We start from the raw sequence: 23,185 nt of genomic DNA on the forward strand, positions 1-23,185 counted from the left end.
AATTCCCCAAAATTTGGTTTAAAATCTCAAATTTTGGGTCTGAGCCCCTCAGTCCTCTGAGATCTCCAAAATTCCATCTGAGACCCCAAATTTTCCCCAAAATCCCCTTAAAATTAATCTAAAACTTCCAAACTTCATCTGAGACCCCAAAAATCCCCCCAAAAATCCACATCAGGACGCTCCAAATTCAACTGAGAGCCCCAAAATCCCCCCAAAAATTCATCCAAAATCCCCAAACCCCCAAAATTGAGCCAAGACCCCAAAAATCCCCCTCGAATCTTCCTGAGACCCCCAAAATTCCCTCTGAGACCCCCAAAAATCCACTCCAGGCACGGGAGAGTCTCGGATTTATTGAGTGCATCACCTGGGACCCCGAAATTCCACCTGGGACCCCCAAAATCCTCCTGGGACCCCCCAAAATCCACTTGGGATCCCCCAAATTCCATCTGGGACCCCCCAAATTCCACCTGAAACCCCCAAAATCCATCTGGGACCCCCCAAATCCATCTGGGACCCCCCAATTTCATCTGCTGAGACCCCCAAAATCCACATCGGGATCCCCCAAATCCACATCGGGACCCCCAAAATCCATCGGGGACACCCGAACGCCCCCAGAGACCCCCAAATTCGGGTCCTGGAGTATCCGAGCCCCCCCAGTTTGGGTCTAAACCCCCCAAATTCGGGTCCTGGAGTATCCGAGCCCCCCCAGTTTGGGTCTAAACCCCCCAAATTCGGGTCCTGGAGTATCCGAGCCCCCCCAGTTTGGGTCTAAACCCCCCAAATTCGGGTCCTGCACCATCCGAGCCCCCCCAGTTTGGGTCTAAACCCCCCAAATTCGGGTCCTGGATTATCCGGGCCCCCCCAGTTTGGGTCTAAACCCCCCAAATTCGGGTCCTGGATTATTTGAGCCCCCCCCAGTTTGGGTCTAAACCCCCCAATTTCGGGTCCTGGATTATTTGAGCCCCCCCAGTTTGGGTCTAAACCCCCCAAATTCGGGTCCTCAGCCCTCGAGCGCCGCCGCCACGGCCGCGCGGAGCCTCCGGCCCTGCTCGGTGTCCTCGGAGGGGCTCGGGGGGCCGGGATTGGAGCGGAAATCGAAATAATCGGGGCAGGAATCGGGGGAATCGGGGCAGGAATCGGGGAAATTGGGGCAAAACTCGGGGAAATCGGGGCAAAACTCGGGGAAATCGGGGCAGAACTCGGGGAAATTGGGGCAGGGCTGGGTGGAACCGGGGCCGAACTCGGGGAAATTGGGGCTGAACTGGGCGGAACCGGGGCCGGGCTCGGTGGAATTGGGGCAGGGCTGGGTGGAACTGGGGTAAAACTCGGGGAAATTTGGGCCGATCTCAGCGGAACCGGGGCCGATCTCGGTGGAACCGGGACCGAACTGCGCGGAACCGGGACCGGTCTGGGCGGAACCGGGGCCGATCTGGGCAGAACCGGGGCCGATCTCGGTGTAACCCGGGCCGATCTCGGCGGAATTGGGGCCAAACTCGGCGGTACCGGGCCCGATCTCAGCAGAACCGGGGTCGATCTGTGCGGAACCGGGCCCGGTCTCGGTGTAACCGGGGCCGCTCCCGGTGTAACCCGGGCCGGTCTGGGCGGAACCAGGCCCGGTCTCAGCCGAACCGGTCCCGCTCCCGGTGCAGTCGGGGGGCAGGGGGTCGCCGCGCAGCTGGCACAGGTTGTGCAGGAGGACGCAGCTGAGCAGCAGCGTGGGCAGGAAGCGCCGCTCGGTGTCGTTCCTGCGGCCCAGGCAGCGCCAGCGGCCCCGCAGCCGCCGCAGCGCCCCCCGCGCCCCGCGCGCCGCCAGCGCCGCCCCGCGGTTGAAGCGCCCCTCCCCCGGCGCCAGGCCCCGCCCACGCCCCGCCCCTCGCCCCTCCCCCTCGGCGAAGGGGCGGAGCAGCCACGGCAGCAGCGGATCCCGGGCGGAGCCCAGGAAATAGGCGGGGAGGGGGCGGGGCGGGGCGGGGCCCGGCGAGGGCGGGGCGGGGACGATTCCCGCGTTTTCCGAGGAAATTCCCGCTTTTCCCGAGGAAATTCCCGCGTTTTCCGAGGAAATTCCCGCCTTTCCCGAGGAAATTCCCGCCTTTCCCGCCGAAATTCCCGCGTTTTCTGCCGAAATTCCCGCCTTTCCTGCCGAAATTCCCGCGTTTTCCGCCGAAATTCCCGCCTTTCCCGAGGAAATTCCCGCGTTTTCCGACGAAATTCCCGCATTCCCAGCGAGTTCTCCCGGACTTCCGGTGGGATTTCCCGGATTTTCATCAATATGTCCCGAATTTCCGTCAATATGTCCCAAATTTCCATCGGTATTTCCCAAATTTCCACCGGTATTTTGCGAATTTCCAGGATTTTCATCAATATGTCCCGAATTTCCACCAATGTTTCCCAAATTTCCGTCAATATTTCCCGAATTTCCACTGATATTTCCTGAATTTCCAGCGATATTTCCCAAATTTCCACCGATATTTCCCAAATTTTCACCAATATTGCCCAATTTTCCGTCAATATTTCCTAAATTTCCAGCGATATTTCCCGAATTTCCAGCGATATTCCCTGAATTTTTAGCAGAATTTCTCAATTTTCTAGCAATATTTCCCGATTTTCCATCGATACTCCTGGAATTTCCCGATTTTCCACCAATACTCCCGGAATTTCTATCAATATTCTCGGGATTTCCCAAATTCCCATCGATATTCCCCAAATTTCCCAATTTTCCATCAATATTCCCCGAATTTCCGCTGAGATCCCCACAATTCCTGCACAAACTCCCGGATTTCCCCCCGAAATTCCCAATTTTCCACCTGGAATTTCTCCTTTTCCCCCTGAAACTCCCAATTTCCCCTCTTGGACCCCCAATTTCCCCTCTCAAATTCCGATTTTTCCCCTCAGAACCCCCAAAATTTTCATTTCCCCCCCCAAAATTCTCGTTCCCCCCAGAACCTCCGGGATCCTCTCCCAAATTCCCGTTTCCTCCCCCAAAATTCTCATTTTCTCCCCCGTTTTTCCCCCCAGATTTTTCCCCTAAATTCCCATTTTTCTCATCGAAATTCCCCCCTGAATTCCAATTTTCTGCCCCGTTTTTCCCATTTCCCTCCCCAAAATTCCTGGGTTTCACTGCAGGACCCCCCAAATTCTCATTTCCCACCCCAAAATTCTCATTTCTCACCCCAAAATTCTCATTTTCTCCCCCATTTTTCCCATTTCCCCCCCAGTTTTCCCCTCCATTTCTCGCCCTGGGTTTTTGCCCATTTTCCTCATTTTTTCCCCTAGAATCCCCGGGTTTCTCCCCAGTTTCCCCCCCGTTTCTCTCCTCGTGTGGTTTTTGCCCATTTTCCCCATTTTTTCCCCCATTTTCCCCGGATTTTTCCCCATTTCCCCCCCAGTTTTCCCCCCCGTTTTTCTCCCGGTTTTTTTGCCCATTTTCCCCATTTTTTCCCCCAGAACCCCCGGCTTTCTCCCCATTTTCCCCCCGGTCTCTCTCCCCGGGTGGTTTTTCCCCGTTTTCCCCATTTTTTCCCCCATTTTCCCCGGATTTTTCCCCGGTGTTTTCCCCCCCGTTTTTCTCCCCATATTTTTTCCTGTTTTCCTCATTTTTTCCCCCAGAATCCCGGGCTTTTTCCCCGGTGTTTTCCCCCCCCGTTCAGTTTTTTCCCGTTTTCCCCGTTTTTGGCCCCATTTTCCCCATTTTTTCCCCCATTTCCCTCGGATTTTTCCCCGGTATTTCCGCCCCCGTTCGTTTTTTGCCCGTTTTCCCCGTTTTTCGCCCCATTTTCGGCCATTTTGCGCCACCGCCTCTGCATCCTCCTGTAGAGCGCCGAGTGCTGGATGCGCGTTCCCGGCCGCTGGAATTCCACGTTCCAGAGGCAGCCGCGCGCGTCCACCGTGGCCTGCAGGGTCAGCCCCGCCCCGCGCGCGCCGCTATCGCGACAGCAGCGGCCGCTATCGCGACAGCAGCGGCCGCTATCGCGACAGGAGCCGGCGGGGGCGCGGATCGGGACCCGCAGCCGAGCCAGGACCCCGGCCAGGCGGGGCAGGGGGAAATGAGCGGAGTTTGGGGGAAAATCGCGGGAATTCGGGAAATTCGGGGGGTCGGGAAAATTCGGGGGATTTGGGGGAAATTCGCGGGAATTCGGGGGATTTGGGAGTTCGGGAAAATCCGGGGGATTTGGGGGAAAATCGCGGGAATTGGGGAAATTCGGGGGATTTGGGGGAAATTCGGGGGAATTCTGGAAATTCGGGGGATTTGGGGGTTCGGGAAAATTCGGGGGATTCGGGGGAAATTTGGGGGAATTCGGGAAATTCGGGGGTTCGGGGGAATTCGGGAAATTCGGGGGATTTGGGGGAAATTTGGGGGAATTCGGGAAATTCGGGGGATTTGGGGCTTTGGGAAAATCCGGGGGATTTTGGGAATTTGGGGGAAAATCGCGGGAATTCGGGAAATTCGGGGCTTCGGGAAAATTCGGGAAATTTGGGGAATTTGGGGGTTCGGGAAAATTCAGGGGATTTGGGGAATTTGGGGGAAATTCGCGGGAATTCGGGAAATTCGGGGGGTCAGGAATATCCGGGGGATTCGGGGGATTTTGGGGAAATTTGGGGGAATTGGGGAAATTCGGGGGATTTGGGGAATTTGAGGGAAATTCGCGGGAATTCGGGGGTTCGGGGGAATCCGGGAAATTTTGGAAATCCGGGAAATTTTCCGAGATTTTTTTTTGGAAATTCGGGAATTCGGAGAAATTTGGGAAATTTTGGGACTGGGGCATGGAGGGGACCTGGGAAGGACCCGAGGGGATTTGGGGATTTTGGGGATTTTGGGAATTTTGGGGATTTTCTGATGGAATTCGGGAGTTTCCTGAAGGAATTTGGGGCTTTTCCGACAAAATTTGGGGGCTCCCAGACGAAATTTGGGAATTTCCAAAAGGGATTCGGGGATTTCGGGAGCTCTGCGGAGGAATTTGGGGATTTTCCATAAAAACCTGGGAATTTTGCGAAGGGATTTGGGGATTTTGGGAGTTTTCTGAAAGAATGTTGGAATTTCCCAATAAAATTTGGGAATTTTGGGAGTTTCCCAATAAAATTTGGGGATTTTGGGGGTTTTCCAGTAAATTTTGGGAATTTCCTGAAGGAGTTTGGGATTTTCGGGAGTTCCCAGGTGAAATTTGGGAACTTCCGGAGTTTTCCCCCAAAATTTCTGCATTTCCTGACAAATTTTGGGCATTCCCAGGGGCTCCTGCTGAAAGCTCAGGATTTTCCCACAAATTCTCCGAATTCCTGCGTTTTTTGGCCGGGACTCCCAAATTTTCCAGGGGGATTTGAGGAGTTTCTAAAGGATTTTGGGGATTTTCATCATTTTCGGGCTGAAATTTTCCCATTTTTTGGGATTTTCGGGCGTTTCCCGCCGGGAATTTTCTCCTCCTGCTGCCCCTCCCGGGAATTCCTGACGGGTTTTGGGATTTCCGGCCCAAATCTGGCCCAAAATCCGCCGGGATTTGGGATTTTGGGTCGGAATCCATCAGGTTTTGGGGTTTTGACCCCAAAAGTTCCAATTTTGGGTCGGAATCCATCGATATCTGGAATTTCGGGCTTGAATCCGCTGGATTTTGGAATTTCGGGCTGGAATCTTCCAGATTTTGAAGTTTTGACCCCAAAAGTTCCGATTTTGGGTCGGAATCCATCAAGATTTGGGATTTTGGGTCGGAATCCTTCAATATTTGGAATTCTGGGCTGGAATCCGCTGGGATTTGAAATTTCGGCCCCAAAAGCTTCGATTTTGGGTCAGAATCCGCTGAGATTTGGGATTTTGGGCTGGAATCCGCTGGGGTTTGGGATTTCGGGCTGGAATCTTCCAGATTTCGAAATTTTGACCCCAAAAGCTCCGATTTTGGGTCGGAATCCATCGAGAGCTGCGAGTTTGTCCCGGGATCCGCTGGGATTTGAAAATTCGGCCCCAAAAGTTCCGATTTTGGGCCGGAATCCATCGGGATTTGTGAATCTGTCCTGGAATCTGCCGAGATTCGGAAGTTCAGGCTGGAATCTTCCAGATTTTGAAATTTCGACCCCAAGAGCTTCGGTTTTGGGTCAGAATCCATCGAGATTTGTGAATCTGTCCTGGAATCCTTCGGGATTGGAAGTTTCGACCCCAAACTCTTCGGTTTTGGGTCAGAATCCGTCGATATTTGTGAATCTGTCCTGGAATCCTTCGGGATTGGAAGTTTCGACCCCAAACTTTTCGATTTTGGGTCAGAATCCATCGAGATTTGTGAATCTGTCCTGGAATCCGCTGGGATTTGAAATTTTGACCCCAATCCGTTCGGTTTTGGGTCGGAATCCGTCGATATTTGGGATTTTGTCGTGGAATCCGCTGGGATTTGGGATTTTGCCCCCAGACCCCTCGGTTTTGGGTCGGAATCCTCCGAATTTCGGGATTTCGCCCCAAATCCTTCGTCCCTCGCCCACCTCCCCCAGGCCCCTCCCAGGCTCCTCTCGGGGTCCCTGGGCAGGTGCAGCTTCATCCCCAACCCCCCCCAGCCGCCCTCATCGTCCTCATCCTCATCCTCTTCATCCTCCTCCTCCTCCTCCTCCTCGGGCGCCCCCAGAATGGCGACCAGGGCCCCGCAGACGTCGCGCAGGATTTTGCAGACGGAGCTCCGGGACACCCCGAACGTGGCCTCCAGGGCCCGGTACTCGGTGACGGCCCCGAGGCGCCACAGGGTGAGCGCCAGGCGCACCTCGGCGGGCACCGCTCGCCTCATGGCGGTGTCGCGACGGCCGATGCTCGCCCTCAGTCGCGATATCAGGGCGTCGAAGGTGTCCGGGAGCAAACGGAAGCGTTCGCTCCACTCGCGGCCGCACAGGGATTTGTCGCGCACCGTGGACCAGAAGGCGGAGCTGCGGGTGCGGCTCCAGACGCGGCCGCGGCGCCGCCGCCATGGCGGGGCCTGAGGGGACGAGGAAGGGCGGGGAGGGAGGAGGGCGAGGCGGAGCGCGGCGAGGCGGCGGCGGCGGAGGAGGCGGAGCCGGTGCAGGAGCGCGAGGCGGCGGCGGCGGCGGCGGCGGCGGCGGCGGAGGAGGAGGAGGAGGAGGGAGAGGGAAGCGGCGGCGGCCGCGATGGGCGGCGCCATCTTGGGTGGTTGTGAGGGGGGGAAGGAGGGCGGAGTGCGCGTGCGCGGAGGTGCGGCCCCGCATTGCGCATGCGCGACAACGAATTACACCCCGCCTCTCCTTCCCTCAGCCAATCCAATTCCATCGCCGCTTAAACCCTTGATTGACAGCAAAACGAAGCAGTTGAATGCTTTAATTGAATGACTGACAGGCTGCACAGCCAATCAGAGCGCATTTATTATATTTTATATATTTATATATTCAAGGTTAAGTGAAGCGCGCAGCGATTCCACAGCGAGAATTCCCAAAATTGCCAAAAAAATTGGGAAATTCCCGCAGGAATTTAAGGCAAAAAAGGGGAGGGGTCGTACCTGTCCCGGGGGAGGGGAAACTGAGGCACGGAGTGGTTCCAGAGGGAGAAAATTCCTCAAATTTCCCAAATTCCCGCCGGGATTTTTGTACCTTTCCTGGGGAAACTGAGGCACGGAGCGGTTGCATTAAAAAATTCCCAAAATTTCCAAAATTCCTGGAATTCTGGGGCTTGTACCGTGATGTGGGCAGGAAACTGAGGCACGGGAGGATTCCTGATGAGGAAATTCCCAAATTCCTGGAATTTGGGGAGGGTTTTGTACCTTTGAGAGGTAAACTGAGGCACGGAGCGGTTCCACAGGAAAATTCCCAAAATTCTTGGAACTTTGGGGGTTCTATCCCAATTTTTGGGAAGTTAATTGAGGCATGAAGTTATTCCTTGGGAAAAAATCCCAAAACTCCTGGAACTTTCGGGGCTCGTATCCCAAATTCTTTTGGGAAAAAAAGGATTGAATCCCTGGGACAATTTCCAAAACTCCTAGAAATTTTGGGGGCTCCAATCCCAAATACTTTCATGAGGAAAATTCCCCAGATTCCTGGGTTTTGGGGGAAATTCCCAGGATTTTTAGGGAGAAAATTCTGGGATTTTTAGGGGGGAAATTTCTGGGATTTTTAGGGAGAAATTTCTGTGATTTTTAGGGAGAAATTTTGGGATTTTTAGGGGAAAATCGCTGGGATTTTTGAGACTCATATCCCAGATTTCGAGGGAAACTATTCCACAGGAACACCCCAAAAATTCCTGCAATCTTTGGGGCTCAAACCCCAAATTTTGCACCTCCTATCTCAAAATTTTTTTGGGGGTGAAAAACGTTTTGAATCCGTGGCAAAATTTGCTGAATTCCCAGAATTTTTGAGCTTTTCGCCAACGGTCAACTGAGGCGGGGGGGGGGGGGGGGGGGGGGCTTTCAGCCCTGAAATCGCCGATTTTTAAGGGAATTTCACCGGGGTTTTTGCACGGAAATTCCCGCAGGGATTTTTTTTTCGTTGTTCACCCATCGGTGGCGTTTTTAGCCCCGAACTGGATCCTCTCCAGCAGGTCCTTGTAGGGCAGCTCGGGCAGCGCCAGCCGCCGGCACAGCTCCCGCTCGGGCCCCGGCAGCCCCGGGCGCAGCGCGAAGCCCAAGATGGCGCCGGCTCCGGGCGGCTGGAACGGCCTCAGCGCCCGCTCGGCGATGGCGCCCGCGGGCACGGGGCCCCCGCCCTGCAGGCAGCGCCCGGCCAGGGCCCCGCGCCGGCGCCGCAGCTCGGCCGCCTCCCGCCGCAGCCGCTCCAGCCCGAAGGCCCGCGCCTGCCGCCAGAAGCTGCGGTTGAAATGCGAGTAGAGCGCCCAGTCCAGAGAGTTCCAGGCGCGCAGGCGCCGCAGCTGCTCCGGCGTCACTTCCTGGGCGGAGCCGCGCGAGTTGTGAGGGAACAGATCCACCGAGTCCTGGGGCCAGCACAGGCGGTGCCGCAGCAGCACCAGGGACTCGTCGAAGCGCTCGGCCAGCAGCACCAGCGGGAAAACGCGCTCCAGGCCGCCCAAAAGCTCCGGGATCTGCCCCGGATCCACCGGCTCCGGGAGGCCGAAGTCGAACCACTGCAGGTTGCGGGCGTAGTGGTTCCCGCGCTGGCCCGCGCGGAAGAAGCGCTCGGGAGAGGCCAGGAAGGCGCCCAGGGACGGGGAGTTGCGGAAGGCCGGGGCGGCCGCGCGGAAATAGGAGAAGGCGGATTCGGCCACGGCGCCCGGGTCGCGCACGATGGAGAAGTAGAAGGAGTCGTTGGGCATCACCCGCTGCACCTGCGGCACCGCCCGGAGGTTGGGAGGGATGAGAAGTTGTTTGACAATTTTTCCCCATTTTTGTAGGATTTTTTGGGATTTTTTCTTGATTTTTTGGGGTTTTTTTCTGATTTGTTTCATGGGTTTTTAAGGATTTTTTGAGCAGATTTAGGAAGAATTTTCTGGGATTTTTTCCTGATTTTTTTTTGGATTTTTTCCTGATTTTTTGGGATTTTTTTCTGATTTTTTCATGGGTTTTTAAGGATTTTTTTGAGGAATTTTTGAGCAGATTTAGGGAGAATTTGCTGGGGTTTTTTGGGGATTATTTTCTGATTTTTTGGGATTATTTTCTGATTTCTTTCTGAATTTTTTTGGGATTTTTAAGAGTCTTTTACCCCAACCCCGGTAGTTTTTTGCCCGAAATCCCCGTTTTTTCCCCAAACCCCGCTGTTTCCCCCCAGTCCCGGTTAGTTTTTTTTTCCCTTTTTGCCCAAAATCCCGGTTTTTTCCCCCATTTCCGCCTCACCTCGCTCAGTTTGAAGCGCATGTGGTGGCAGATGATGTCGAAGCGGGGCCCGCCGGGCCGGAAGCCTCCCCCCCAATCCCGGCAGTATTTTTGCCCCAAATCCCGGTAGTATTTTTTTCCCATTTTTTCCCCCAAACCCCGGTTTGTGTTTTTTGCCCAAAATCCCGTTTTTTTCCCCCATTTCCCCCTCACCTCGCTCAGTTTGAAGCGCATGTGGTGGCAGATGATGTCGAAGCGGGGCCCGCCGGGCCGGAAGCCTCCCCGCAATCCCGGTGTAGTTTTTTCCCCTTTTTGCCCAAAATCCCCGTTTTTTTCCCCCCAATCCCGGTTTGTGTTTCCCCAAACCCCGTTATTTTGCCCAAAATCCCGGTTTTTTTCCCCCATTTCCCCCTCACCTCGCTGAGTTTGAAGCGCATGTGGTGGCAGATGATGTCGAAGCGGGGCCCGCCGGGCCGGAAGCCTTCCCCCAATCCCGGTTGTATTTTTGCCCATTTTTTTCCCATTTTTTCCCCCCAATCCCGATTTGTGTTTTCCCCCCAAACCCCAGTTTGTATTTTTGCCCAAAATCCCGGTTTTTCCCCCCATTTCCCCCTCACCTCGCTGAGTTTGAAGCGCATGTGGTGGCAGATGATGTCGAAGCGGGGCCCGCCGGGCCGGAAGCCTTCCCCCAATCCCGGTTGTATTTTTGCCCAAAATCCCCGTTTTTTCCCCCCAATCCCGATTTGTGTTTTCCCCCAAACCCCGGTTTGTGTTTTTGCCCAAAATCCCGTTTTTTTCCCCCATTTCCCCCTCACCTCGCTGAGTTTGAAGCGCATGTGGTGGCAGATGATGTCGAAGCGGGGCCCGCCGGGCCGGAAGCCTCCCCCCCAATCCCGGCAGTATTTTTGCCCCAATCCCGTTGTATTTTTTTTTCCATTTTTCCCCCAAACCCCGGTTTGGTTTTTCCCCAAACCCCAGTTTGTGTTTTTTGCCCAAAATCCCGGTTTTTCGCCCCATTTCCCCCTCACCTCGCTGAGTTTGAAGCGCATGTGGTGGCAGATGATGTCGAAGCGGGGCCCGCCGGGCCGGAAGCCTCCCCCCAATCCCGGGTTGTATTTTTGCCCAAAATCCCCGTTTTTTCCCCCCAATCCCGGTTTGTGTTTTTCCCCCAAACCCCAGTTTGTGGTTTTTGCCCAAAATCCCGTTTTTTTCCCCCATTTCCCCCTCACCTCGCTGAGTTTGAAGCGCATGTGGTGGCAGATGATGTCGAAGCGGGGCCCGCCGGGCCGGAAGCCTCCCCCCAATCCCGGGTTGTATTTTTGCCCAAAATCCCCGTTTTTTTCCCCCAATCCCGGTTTGTGTTGTTGCCCCAAACCCCAGTTTGTGTTTTTTGCCCAAAATCCCGTTTTTTTCCCCCATTTCCCCCTCACCTCGCTGAGTTTGAAGCGCATGTGGTGGCAGATGATGTCGAAGCGGGGCCCGCCGGGCCGGAAGCCTCCCCCCAATCCCGGGTTGTATTTTTGCCCAAAATCCCCGTTTTTTCCCCCCAATCCCGATTTGTGTTTTCCCCCCAAACCCCAGTTTGTATTTTTGCCCAAAATCCCGTTTTTTTCCCCCATTTCCCCCTCACCTCGCTCAGTTTGAAGCGCATGTGGTGGCAGATGATGTCGAAGCGGGGCCCGCCGGGCCGGAAGCCTCCCCCCAATCCCGGGTTGTATTTTTGCCCAAAATCCCCGTTTTTCCCCCCAATCCCGGTTTGTGTTTTTCCCCCAAACCCCGGTTTGTGTTTTTTGCCCAAAATCCCGGTTTTTTCCCCCATTTCCCCCTCACCTCGCTGAGTTTGAAGCGCATGTGGTGGCAGATGATGTCGAAGCGGGGCCCGCCGGGCCGGAAGCCTCCCCCCAATCCCGGGTTGTATTTTTGCCCAAAATCCCCGTTTTTCCCCCCAATCCCGGTTTGTATCTTTCCCCCCAAACCCCGGTTTGTGTTTTTTGCCCAAAATCCCGTTTTTTTCCCCCATTTCCCCCTCACCTCGCTGAGTTTGAAGCGCATGTGGTGGCAGATGATGTCGAAGCGGGGCCCGCCGGGCCGGAAGCCTCCCCCCAATCCCGGGTTGTATTTTTGCCCAAAATCCCCGTTTTTTCCCCCCAATCCCGGTTTGTGTTGTTGCCCCAAACCCCAGTTTGTGTTTTTTGCCCAAAATCCCGATTTTTCCCCCATTTCCCCCTCACCTCGCTGAGTTTGAAGCGCATGTGGTGGCAGATGATGTCGAAGCGGGGCCCGCCGGGCCGGAAGCCGCGCACGCGCTCCGCCCGGAAGGGGGCGGGGTAGCCGAACTGGTAGCGGTGGGGGAGGGCGAAGCGCAGCCCTCGCGATTCCCCGTATCGCGACAGGAGGTTCACCACGCTGCTGCCGCCCGTCTTGTGCGTCTTCAGGAACACCACGTGCGAGCGCGGCCGGCACCGCGGCGCGGCCGGGGCCCTGCGGGCAGCGCGACAGCGGCGATATCGCGAGAGCCGCGCACCGGAAGCGCCGCGGAAAAATCGCGAGATTTGGGGCCCCAAAGGCCTCGGGTTTGACCCCAGAATCTCGGGATTTCCCGTCTAAATTCAAGTTTTTCACACCTCAATCTCGATATTGCATCCAGATATCGCGATAGTTGTCCCTAAATCCCGGTATTTGTCCCCAGAATCTCAGGATTTCCCCGCTAAATTCAGGTGTTTCACATCCCAATCTTGATATCGCACACGGATATCACGATAGTTGTCCCAAAATCTTGGGATTTCCCCTCTAAATTCATCCGTGTCTCAATATCGCACCCGGATATCGCAATATGTGTCCCTAAATCCCGGTATTTGCCCCAAAATCTCAGGATTTCCCCTCTAAATTCATCCGTGTCTCAATATCGCACCCGGATATCGTGATATGTGTCCCTAAATCCCGGTATTTGCCCCAAAATCTCAGGATTTCCCCTCTAAATTCATCCGTGTCTCGATATCACACAGGGATATCGCGATATGCGTCCCTAAATCCCGACACCTGCCCCAAAATCTTGGGATTTCCCCGCTAAATTCATCCGTGTCTCGATATCACACAGGGATATCGCGATATGCATCCCTAAATCCCGGGATTTGCCCCAAAATCTCGGGATTTCCCCTCTAAATTCAGGTGTTTCACACCCCAATCTCGATATGGCACAGGGATATCGCGATATGTGTCCCTAAATCCCGGTATTTGCCCCCAAAATCTCGGGATTTCCCCGCTAAATTCAAGTTTTTCACACCCCAATCTCGATATCGCACACGGGTATCGCGATAGTTGTCCCTAAATCCCGACATCTGCCCCAAAATCTCGGGATTTCCCCTCTAAATTCAGGTGTTTCACATCCGTGTCTTGATATCGCACCCAGGTATCGCGATAGTTGTCCCTAAATCCCGGTATTTGCCCCAAAATCACCCGTGGGATTTGGGATTTCCCCCTGGATTTGGGGTCTCCCCTTCAGGATTTGGGATTTTCTCGGGAATTTTGGGGTTCCCCCCTGGATTTGGGGTCTCCCATGAGGGATTTTGGGGTTTTTGGGGTCTCTCTGTGGGATTTTGGGGTCCCTGTGGGGATTTTGGGGTCTCTCTGTGGAGTTTTTGGGTCTCTCTGTGGGATTTTGTGGTTTTTGGGGTCCCTGTGGGATTTTTGGGGTCTCTCCTGTGGGATTTTGGGGTTTTTTGGGTCCCACCTGTGGGATTTTGGGGGATTTCAGGGTTTTTGGGGTCCCACCTGTGCCGGAAGGGGCCCCCCAGGGTTTCTATGGGATTTTGGGGTCTCTGTGGGGTTTTTGGGGTCTCACCTGTCCCGGAAGGGCCCCCCCAGCGTTTCTATGGGGTTTTTGGGGTCTCCCCTTTGGGATTTTGGGGTTTTTTGGGTCCCACCTGTGGGATTTTGGGGGTTTTTGGTGTTTTTGGGGTCCCACCTGTGCCGGAAGGGCCCCCCCAGGCTTTTTTATGGGATTTTTTGGGTCTCTCTGTGGGATTTTGGTGTTTTTGGGGTCCCACCTGTGCCGGAAGGGCCCTCCCAGGGTTTCTATGGGATTTTGGGGGATTTTGGTGTTTTTGGGGTCCCACCTGTGCCGGAAGGGCCCCCCCAGGGTTTCTATGGGATTTTTTGGGGTCTCTCTGTGGGATTTTGGTGTTTTTGGGGTCCCACCTGTGCCGGAAGGGCCCCCCCAGGGTTTCTATGGGATTTTGGGGGATTTTGGTGTTTTTGGGGTCCCACCTGTGCCGGAAGGGCCCCCCCAGCAGCCCCAGGGTGAAGCTGAGGGCGATGAAGGCGCCCAGGGCGGCCCCGAGGGCGGAGAGGCGGCGACAGCCGGGGGGGGGCTTCATCCTGGGGGCTGCGACCCACGGACGGACGGACGGACAGACGGACAGGGTCAGCCTAAAACCGGCCTGGGGACGGACAGACGGACAGACAGAGAGACACAGACAGACAGACAGGGTGAGCCCAAAACTGGGCTGGGACGGACGGAGGGAGACAGACAGACAGACAGACAGGGTGAGCCCAAAACCGGGCTGGGACAGATGGAGGGACGGACAGACAGACAGAGACAGACAGACAGACAGGGTGAGCCCAAAACCGGGCTGGGACAGATGGACAGACGGACAGACAGACAGACACAGACAGACGGACAGGGTCAGCCTAAAACCGGGCTGGGAAGGACGGACAGACAGACAGACAGGGGTGAGCCCAAAACCGGTGTCCCCAAATCCCTTTTCCCCCCCCATCCCAAATCCCTTTTCCCATTCCTGCTTTCCCCCCCCGATCCCAAATCCCTTTTTTTCCCGATCCCGATCCCAAATCCCTTTCCCCCGATCCCAAATCTCTTTATTTCCCCGCGATCCCAAACCCCTTTCCCCCCCATCCCAAACCCCTTTTCCCGATCCCTTTTCCCCGATCCCAAATCCCTTTTCCCGATCCCGATCCAAAACCCCTTTCCCCCCGATCCCGATCCCAAATCCCTTTTCCCGATCCCGATCCCAAATCCCTTTCCCCCGATCCCAAATCCCTTTCCCCCGATCCCAAACCCCTTTTCCCGATCCCTTTTCCGCGATCCCAAATCCCTTTTTTTCCCCCCGATCCCAAATCCCTTTTCCCATTCCTGCTTTCCCCCCCATCCCAAACCCCTTTTCCCGATCCCGATCCTAAATCCCTTCCCCCCCCGATCCCGAATCCCTTTCCCCCCATCCCAAACCCCTTTTCCCGATCCCGATCCTAAACCCCTTTCCCCATCCCAAACCCCTTTTCCCGATCCCTTTCCCCCCATCCCAAATCCCTTTTCCCGATCCCGATCCCAAATCCCTTTCTCCCCATCCCAAATCCCTTTCCCCCGATCCCTTTCCCCCGATCCCAAACCCCTTTTCCCAATCCCTTTTCCGCGATCCCAAATCCCTTTTCCCCTTTCTCCCTCTCACCGCGGCCTCGCTCAGCTCCGCCGCATCCCTGGATCGGCTCCGGGGGCTCCCGGCGCCCCCAGACCCGGGCGGGGCCCCCAAACCCCCGGGCGGGACCCCCAAACCCCCGGGCGGGGCTCCCAAACCCCCTGGGCGGCCCCGGAGTTCCCGAAGTTCCCGGAGAAGTTCCCGAAGTTCCCGATCCTTCTCTCCCCGGCCCCGCAAACTTTTCCCCTTTTGTGCCCGGCCCCGCCCCGGGACGGCCCCGGCGGGCGGAGCGGGCCCGGGATGGGGAAAGGGGATTTGGGAACGGGGCGGGGGCGGGAAAAGGGATCGGGAAAAGGGGATTTGGGAAAAGGGATCGGGAAAAGGGATTTGGGAACGGGAAAAGGGATTGGGAATGGGGGGAAAGGGGTTTGGGAACGGGGCGGGGGCGGGAAAAGGGATCGGGAAAAGGGAAAAGGGATTGGGAACGGGAAAAGGGATTGGGAATGGGGGGAAAGGGATTTGGGAACGGGGGGAAAGGGATTTGGGAACGGGGCGGGGGCGGGATGGGAACAGGGATCGGGAAAAGGGGTCGGGAACGGGGTTTGGGATTGGGAAAAGGGGTTTGGGAAAAGGGATCGAGAAAAGGGGTTTGGGAACGGGAAAAGGGAGCGGGAAAAGGTATCGGGAAAAGGCATCGGGATTTGGGAACGGGAAAAGGGGTTTGGGAACGGGGCGGGGGCGGGACTGGGAAAAGGGATCGGGAAAAGGGAAAAGGGGTTTGGGAACGGGAAAAGGGACTGGGAAAAGGGGTTTGGGAACGGGGCGGAGCGGGCTCGGGATGGGGAAGGGATCGGGAAAAGGGAAAAGGGATTTGGGACCGGGAAAAGGGATTTGGGAACAGGAAAAGGGATTTGGGATCGGGAAAAGGGGTTTGGGATCGGGAAAAGGGGTTTGGGATCGGGATCGTTTGGAAAAGGGATTTGGGATCGGGGCGGGGTTTGGGATTTGGGGTCAGAGTCGGGAAAAGGGATTTGGGATCGGGGTTTGGGATTTGGGATTGGAGCGGGAAATGGGATCGGGAATAGGATCAGGAATGGGGTTCGGGGCCAGGAATGGAATCCAAACCTCCCAGATCCCCCCAAACCCCAAATTCCCGTCAGAATCCCCAAATTTTGGGGGTTTTAGGGACCCCCCAGTCCATAAAGAACCCGAATCTACAGAGAACCCCCGACCCCCTGCCGCCCTCCCAAACCCCTACAGCTCCCCCCGGCCCCCTACATCCCCCCCAAACGCCAAATTCCCGTCAGAATCCCCAAATTTTGGAGTTTTTTGGGTTTTTTTGGGACCTCCCCCCCCCAACGGAGCGGCCCCGCTGCGGTTTTGACGCCACGAGTCACGTGACCGATGTGACCACGCCCACTTCGCCACAGCGCGGCGCGCCTTCAGACCACGTGATCACGCGTAGCCACGCCCACGTAGGCTGGGGCACGTGGCGGGCGCCATTTTGTTTTGGCGCGAAGCGAGGCAGGCGTGAGGTGGGGCAGTTTCGGCGGGGTTTTCTGGGGGGAGTTTTTCAGTTTTTTCGGGACTTTCAGCCCCGTAAAGGTGAGGGAGGGGCACGAGGGGTTCGCAGGTTCCTTGAGAGGGGTTTTGGGGAGCTGAAAGGCTCCGACCCCGCCCCTCTGTGGGAGCCGAGGGGTTTTTGTGAGGGGGGGGGGTTCACTCCCTTCATTCCAGAGGAGTTTTGTGAGGGGGGGAGCTCATCCCTGCCCCTCAAATTGCGGTTTGGGGGAGTCTGAGAGACCAAAAAAGGTCCCGACTTTCTCTCTTTGAGAGATTTGTGAGGGGAGGCTTCACTCTCCTCATTCCAGGGGGGTTTTGTGAGGGGGGGACTTCACCCCCACTCCTTAAATTGGGGTTTGGGGGGGTCTGAGAGGCTCCAAAAAGTCCTGACCTACTGTCTTTGAGAGATTTATGAGGGGCAGCTTTAGTCTCCGCAGTCCAGAGGGGTTTTCTGAGGGGGAGCTTCACCCCCATTCCTTAAATTGGGGTCTGTGGGGGCTCTCAGAGGCCCCTTGGTGTGATCCAGGGGGTTTGGGGATTTTTTTGTTGGATTTTTCAGGGGTTTTGACTCCACAAATGTGAGGGAAGGGCTTCATTCACCCCCGGAATTGTAACCTGAGGGGATTTTGGGGTCCCACCCGTCATTTTTCCCTTTTGAGGGAATTTTGAGACTCTCACCCCTCACTTTTCCTTTCTGAGGCCATTTTGAGCTCCCTCTCTTTTCCCTGAGGGAATTTTGAGCTTTCTACCCCTCACTTTTCCCTTTTTAGGGAATTTTAGGCTCGCCGTCTTTTCCCTGAGGGAGTTTTGGGTATCCCACCCCTCATTTTTTCCCTTTTGAGGGAATTTTGACGCTTCCACCCCTCACCTTTCCCTTCTGAGGGAATTTTGTGCTCCCTCTTTCCTCCTGAGGGAACTTCGGTGCTCCCACCCCCCATTCTCTGCTCTGGGTGGGTCCCAGCCTTTAGAGACCCCCCCAGAATCCCCTTTTCTCCCCGTTTTCCCCCTGTTTTCCCCATTTTTTCCCTATTTTTCCCCCCTTTCCCAGCTCCCCCATGGCTCCCCGCCGCTCCCCCCGGCTCCGTCCCTCGGGCTCCTCCTCAGGATCCTCCTCCGGCCCCGCTCCGGGATCGGCCCCGCGGAGCGGCTCCCCCAGCTCCCCGTGAGTTCCTTGGAAATGTCCCAAAACCCCTCTCGTTCCCCTTTCCCCGATCATTTCCCCCAGTTTTCCCAGAATTTCTTTATTTCTGGCCCATTTTTCCCCCCGTCCTAGCTCCTTTTTAGCCCGCTTTTTCCTAGTTCCAGCTCCATTTTCCTCAGTTTTTTTACAATTTTTTTTCAGTTTTTCCCCATTTCCCCCGTTTTTCCTCATTTTCCCCTCATCTTCCCCACCTTTCCTTCATTTTCCCCTTATTTTCCCCATTTTTTTCTCATTTTCCCCCTGTTTTTCCCTCATTTCCCCCCCGTTTTTTCCCTCGTTTCCCCGTTTTTTTCCCTCATTTTCCCCATTTTTTCTCTCATTTCCCCCCCTCATTTTCCTTTTTTTCCCCATTTCTCCCAATCCCATCCCTTTTCCCCCCTCGTTTTCCCCATTTTTTCTCTCATTTTCCCCCCGTTTTTCCCTCATTTCCCCCGTGTTTTTCCCTTATTTTTCCCCTCATTTCCCCCTCATTTTCCGCATTTCTCTCTCATTTTCCTCCCTCATATCCCCCATTTTCCCCTCATTTCCCTGTTTTTCCTCATTTCCCCCTCTTTTACCCCCCTCTTTTCCCACCTCACCCCCAAAATTCCCGCTTTTCCCCCCAAATCCCCTCAGGGAATTCCCGGACGGTTCCGACTCCGGCAGCGACTTCGAGGCCTCCCTGCGGCCCCGGAGCAAGCGGGGCCCGCCCCGAGGAGCCCCCGGCAGCCTCGTAAGTCCCCAAATCCCCCATTTCTGAGGGAATTTCCACCCATTTCCCCTCATTTTTGTTCATTTCCCACCCATTTCCCCTCATATTTGTTCATTTTTCCCGATTTTCCCTGATTTTCCCGCCTTTTCCCCTCAGGCCCCGAAGCGCTCCCGCGTCTCCGGCGGGGACGGGCGGGACCCGGAGGAGAATTCCCTGTTCGAGGCCGTTTTTTCGGGCAAAGTGGCCACGGAGGTACCGAAAAAGTGGAAAAAAAACCCTTGGGAGGTTCCCAGAATTCCCAGGATTTCCCCCAAATTCCCTTTTACCCCTCAAATCCCCGTTTTTCTCTCAAAATTCCCGCATTTTTCCTCTCAATTTCCCGGTTTTCTTTCACGGAAATTCAGGATTTTTTTCTTCCAGAATTTTGGGTTTTTTCCTCAAAATTCCTGGTTTTCCCCCCAAAACTCCTGATTTCCCCTCAATTTCCCATTTTCCCCATGAAATTCCTATTTTTTTCCCTGAAATTCCCGATTTCCCCCCGAAATTCCTGTTTTTCCCTGAAATTCCCGTTTTTCCCTGAAAATCCCATTTTTCCCCTAGAATTCCTGTTTTTCCCTGAAATTCCCGTTTTTCCCCTTGAAATTCCCATTTTTTCCCTGAAATTCCGATTTTTTCCCCTTGAAATTGCCTTTTACCTCTGGAACTCTTTTTTCCCTGAATTTTCTGCGTTTTTCCCCCAAAAATCTCCAGATTTTTTTCCTTCCTTAAACCCCTGTGTATTTTCCCTTAAAATTCCTTTTCCCTCCCTGCACAATTCCAGTTTTTTCCCCTACAAAATTTCAATTATTTTTCCCCAACCCATTTCCATCTTTCCCCAAAATTCTCTTTCCCCTGAGATTCTCTTTTTTCCCCTTGAAATTTATAATTTTTCCCCCCCTGAAATCTCAATTTTCCCCCTCATAAAAATTTGATTTTTCCCTCCCGAAATTCACATTTTTCCCTCCAAAACTCCCATTTTTCCCCCCAAAATTCCCATTTTTTTCCCCAAAACTCCCATTTTTTTCCCCCAAATTCCTGTTTTTTCCCTCCCAATTTCCCTTTTTTCCCTAAAATTCCTTTTTTTGCCCCAAACTCCTGCCCAGACCCTGGTGGACGAGTGGCTGGAGTGGTACCGGCGGGACCGGGAGCCGGCGTTCCTGGAGCTGCTCAACTTCACCGTGCGCTCCTGCGGCTGCAGGGGTGAGAAAAATGGGGTGAAAAACGGGGAAATTGGGAAAATGAGGGGAAAAATGGGAAAAATGAGTGAAAATGAGGGGAAAAATGGGGAAAAAATGGGGAAAAACAAGGGAGAAATGAGGGAGTTGCTGGAGCTGCTCAACTTCACCGTGCGCTCCTGCGGCTGCAGGGGTGAGAAAAATGGGGAAAAAATGGGGAAATTGGGAAAATGAGGGGAAAAATGGGGATAATGGGGGAAAATGAGGGGAAAAATGGGGAAAAAATGGGGAAAACCAAGGGAGAAATGAGGGAGTTGCTGGAGCTGCTCAACTTCACCGTGCGCTCCTGTGGCTGCAGGGGTGAGAAAAATGGGGTGAAAAACGGGGAAATTGGGAAAATGGGGAAAAAATGGGGAAAATGAGGGGAAAAATGGGGAAAAAATGGGGAAAAATGGGAAAAATGAGGGAAAAAATGGGGAAAATGAGGGGAAAAATGGGGAAAATGAGGGGAAAAATGAGGGGGAAATGAGGGAAAAAATGAGGGAAAAATGGGGAAAGAAATGAGGAAAATGAGGGGGGAATGAGGGAAAAAAAGCGAAGGGAAAAAATGGGGAAAATGGGGGGAAGATGAGGGGGAAAATGAGGGGAAATGAGGGGAAAAATGGGGAAAATGAGGGGAAATGAGGGAAAATGGGGTTAATGAGGAAAATGAGGGGAAAAATGAGGGGGAAAAATGGGGAAAAATGAGGGAAAAAATGAGGAAAATGAGGGAAAAATGAGGGAAAAAATGAGGAAAATGAGGGAAAAATGAGGGAAAAATGAGGAAAATGAGGGGGAAAATGAGGGAAAAATTGGAAAAAATGGGGAAAATGGGATTGGGATGAGGGCAAATGGGGAATCCTGGGGATTCTGGGGTTGGGAAATTGGGAATTGTGGGGCTGGAATTGGGAAAAATGGGGAATTTGGGCGTTCTGGGCTTGGGGAATTGTGGAATTGTGGAATTTTGGGATTTTGGATTGTCAGAAAAGGGAATTTTTGCATTTCCAGGCGTGGTGACCCCGCAGATGTTCCGGGAGCTGCAGAACTCCGAGATCATCCGCAGGCTCACCGAGACCTTCCAGGAGGTACCGGGAAATTTCTGGGAATTTGGGATTTTCAGGGAATTTTCTGGGAATTTTGGCTTTTTCCGGGGAATTTTCCAGCTTCCCCCTGCAATTTTTGGCAGTTTTTTCTGGTATTTTTGGTGCTTTTTCCTGGTGTTTGTCTGTGTTCATGGATACATTTACATTTATATTTATATTTATATTTATATTTATATTTATATTTTATATTTCCAGCACTCCCCACAGTGCCCATTGTCCCTGAGCTCCCCTCCCTGGCCCTGGTTCCGTTCCAGTTTCTCAGAGCTCCTGGCAGGGCCAATTCTGGGTGGATTTTTCCACAAATTTATATTTACATTTACATTTACATTTACATTTACATTTACATTTACATTTATTTATTAATTTTTACATTTATATTGCTATGTTTTCAGCACTCCCCACAGTGCCCATTGTCCCTGAGCTCCCATCCCTGGCCCTGGTTCTGCTCTGGTTTCTGTCAGCTCCTGGCAGGGCCGGTTCTGGGTTGATTTATGCACAAATTTCTATTTTTATTTTATTTTTATTTTTTATTTTTATTTTTATTTTTATGTTTATTTTAATGTTTATTTCTAGGATTCCCTACAGTGCCCATTGTCCATGAGCCCCCCTCCCTGGCCCTGGTTCTGCTCTGGTTTCTGTGCCCTCCTGGCAGTGCTGGTTCTGGGTTCATTCATGCGCAAATTTCTATTTTTATTTTATTTTATTTTTTTTAATTTTTATTTTTTATTTTTATTTTTATTTTTATTTTTATTTTAATTTATATTTATATTCTTATGTTTATTTTTAGGATTCCCCAGAGTTCCCATTGTCCCTGAGCTCCCCTCCCTGGTCCCGGTTCCGCTCTGGTTTCTGTGCCCTCCTGGCAGGGCCGGTTCTGGGTTGATTTAGGCACAAATTTATATTTATATTTATATTTATATTTATATTTATATTTATATTTATATTTATATTTATATTTATATTTATATTCATATTTATATTTATAGTTATAGTTATAGTTATAGTTAGTTATAGTTATATTTATATTCACATTTTTAGGATTCCCCACAGTGCCCATTGTCCCTGAGCTCCCATCCCTGGCTCTGGTTCCGCTTTGGTTTCTGTGCCCTCCTGGCAGTGCTGGTTCTGGGTTGATTTAGGCACAAATCTATATTTATATTTTTATTTTTTATTTATATTTTTTTATATTTATTTTTTTATTTTTATTCCCAGGATTCCCCAGAGTACCCCCTGTCCCTGAGCTCCCCTCCATGGCCCTGGTTCCACTCTGGTTTCTGTGCCCTCCTGGCAGTGCTGGTGCAGCGTGGGCAGCACTGGGAGCTGCAGGACGGGTTCCTGTCTGTGCTCATGGACACATTCACATTTATATTTATATTTTATATTTATATTTATATTTTTAGGATTCCCCCCAGTACCCTCTCTCCATGGACTCCCCTCCCTGGCCCCGGTTCCGCTCTGGTTTCTCCCAGCTCCTGGCAGTGCTGGTGTCCCGCGGGCAGCACCGGGAGCTGCAGGACGGGTTCCTCATGGATCCATTGATACATTTTTATTTTTATTTATATTTTCAGGATTCCCCAGAGTACCCCCTGTCCCTGAGCTCCCCTCCCTGGCCCCGGTTCCGCTCTGGTTTCTCCCAGCTCCTGGCAGTGCTGGTGTCCCGTGGGCAGCACCGGGAGCTGCAGGACGGGTTCCTCATGGATTCATGGATACATTCACATTCACATTTATATTTTATATTTTATATTTTATATTTTATATTTTATATTTCCATTTCCAGGACTCTCCCCAGTACCCTCTCTCCATGGACTCCCCTCCCTGGCCCCGGTTCCACTCTGGTTTCTCCCAGCTCCTGATGTCCCTGGTGTCCCGTGGGCAGCACCGGGAGCTGCAGGACGGGTTCCTCATGGATCCATTCACATTTATATTTATATTTATATTTTATTTATATTTTCAGGATTCCCCAGAGTACCCCCTGTCCCTGAGCTCCCCTCCCTGGCCCCGGTTCCGCTCTGGTTTCTCCCAGCTCCTGGCAGTGCTGGTGCAGCGTGGGCAGCACCGGGAGCTGCAGGACGGGTTCCTCATGGATCCATTGATACATTTACATTTATATTTCTATTTCCAGGATTCCCCAGAGTACCCCCTGTCCCTGAGCTCCCCTCCATGGCCCCGGTTCCGCTCTGGTTTCTGTGCCCTCCTGGTGTCCCTGGTGTCCCG

At 53.4% G+C, this 23,185-nt stretch overlaps 2 protein-coding genes across 4 annotated transcripts; one reads left to right on the plus strand and one right to left on the minus strand.

The window, feature by feature from the left end:
• Positions 1-7,318: 7,318 nt before the first annotated feature.
• On the minus strand, positions 7,319-15,399 carry GAL3ST4 (galactose-3-O-sulfotransferase 4). 3 transcript variants are annotated; one of them, XM_071419101.1, is made up of 4 exons: positions 15,194-15,399; positions 13,998-14,170; positions 11,963-12,212; positions 7,319-9,247 (listed from the first exon to the last, which is right to left on the minus strand). In XM_071419101.1, the coding sequence occupies exons 2-4, from the start codon at positions 14,105-14,107 to the stop codon at positions 8,459-8,461; spliced, it is 1,149 nt and encodes a 382-aa protein (XP_071275202.1). In that variant the 5' UTR covers positions 14,108-14,170; positions 15,194-15,399; the 3' UTR covers positions 7,319-8,458. The 3 variants fall into 3 exon arrangements, with proteins under 3 accessions (XP_071275202.1, XP_071275204.1, XP_071275203.1); XM_071419103.1 differs by having other exon boundaries at positions 13,998-14,362; XM_071419102.1 differs by having other exon boundaries at positions 13,998-14,431.
• Positions 15,400-16,106: 707 nt separating this feature from the next.
• On the plus strand, positions 16,107-22,824 carry LOC139585973 (cohesin subunit SA-3-like). Its single transcript, XM_071419074.1, has 8 exons — positions 16,107-17,885; positions 18,540-18,636; positions 18,772-18,867; positions 19,758-19,854; positions 20,877-20,953; positions 22,184-22,382; positions 22,451-22,658; positions 22,818-22,824. Exons 1-8 carry the CDS (start codon positions 17,779-17,781, stop codon positions 22,822-22,824), a joined length of 888 nt encoding a protein of 295 aa, XP_071275175.1. The 5' UTR covers positions 16,107-17,778.
• The last annotated feature ends 361 nt before the right edge of the window (positions 22,825-23,185 follow it).

Source organism: Agelaius tricolor, unplaced genomic scaffold (assembly GCF_023055355.1).
Source record: "Agelaius tricolor isolate 1412-34295 unplaced genomic scaffold, bAgeTri1.0.p SCAF_99, whole genome shotgun sequence".
Lineage (NCBI taxonomy): Eukaryota > Metazoa > Chordata > Aves > Passeriformes > Icteridae > Agelaius > Agelaius tricolor.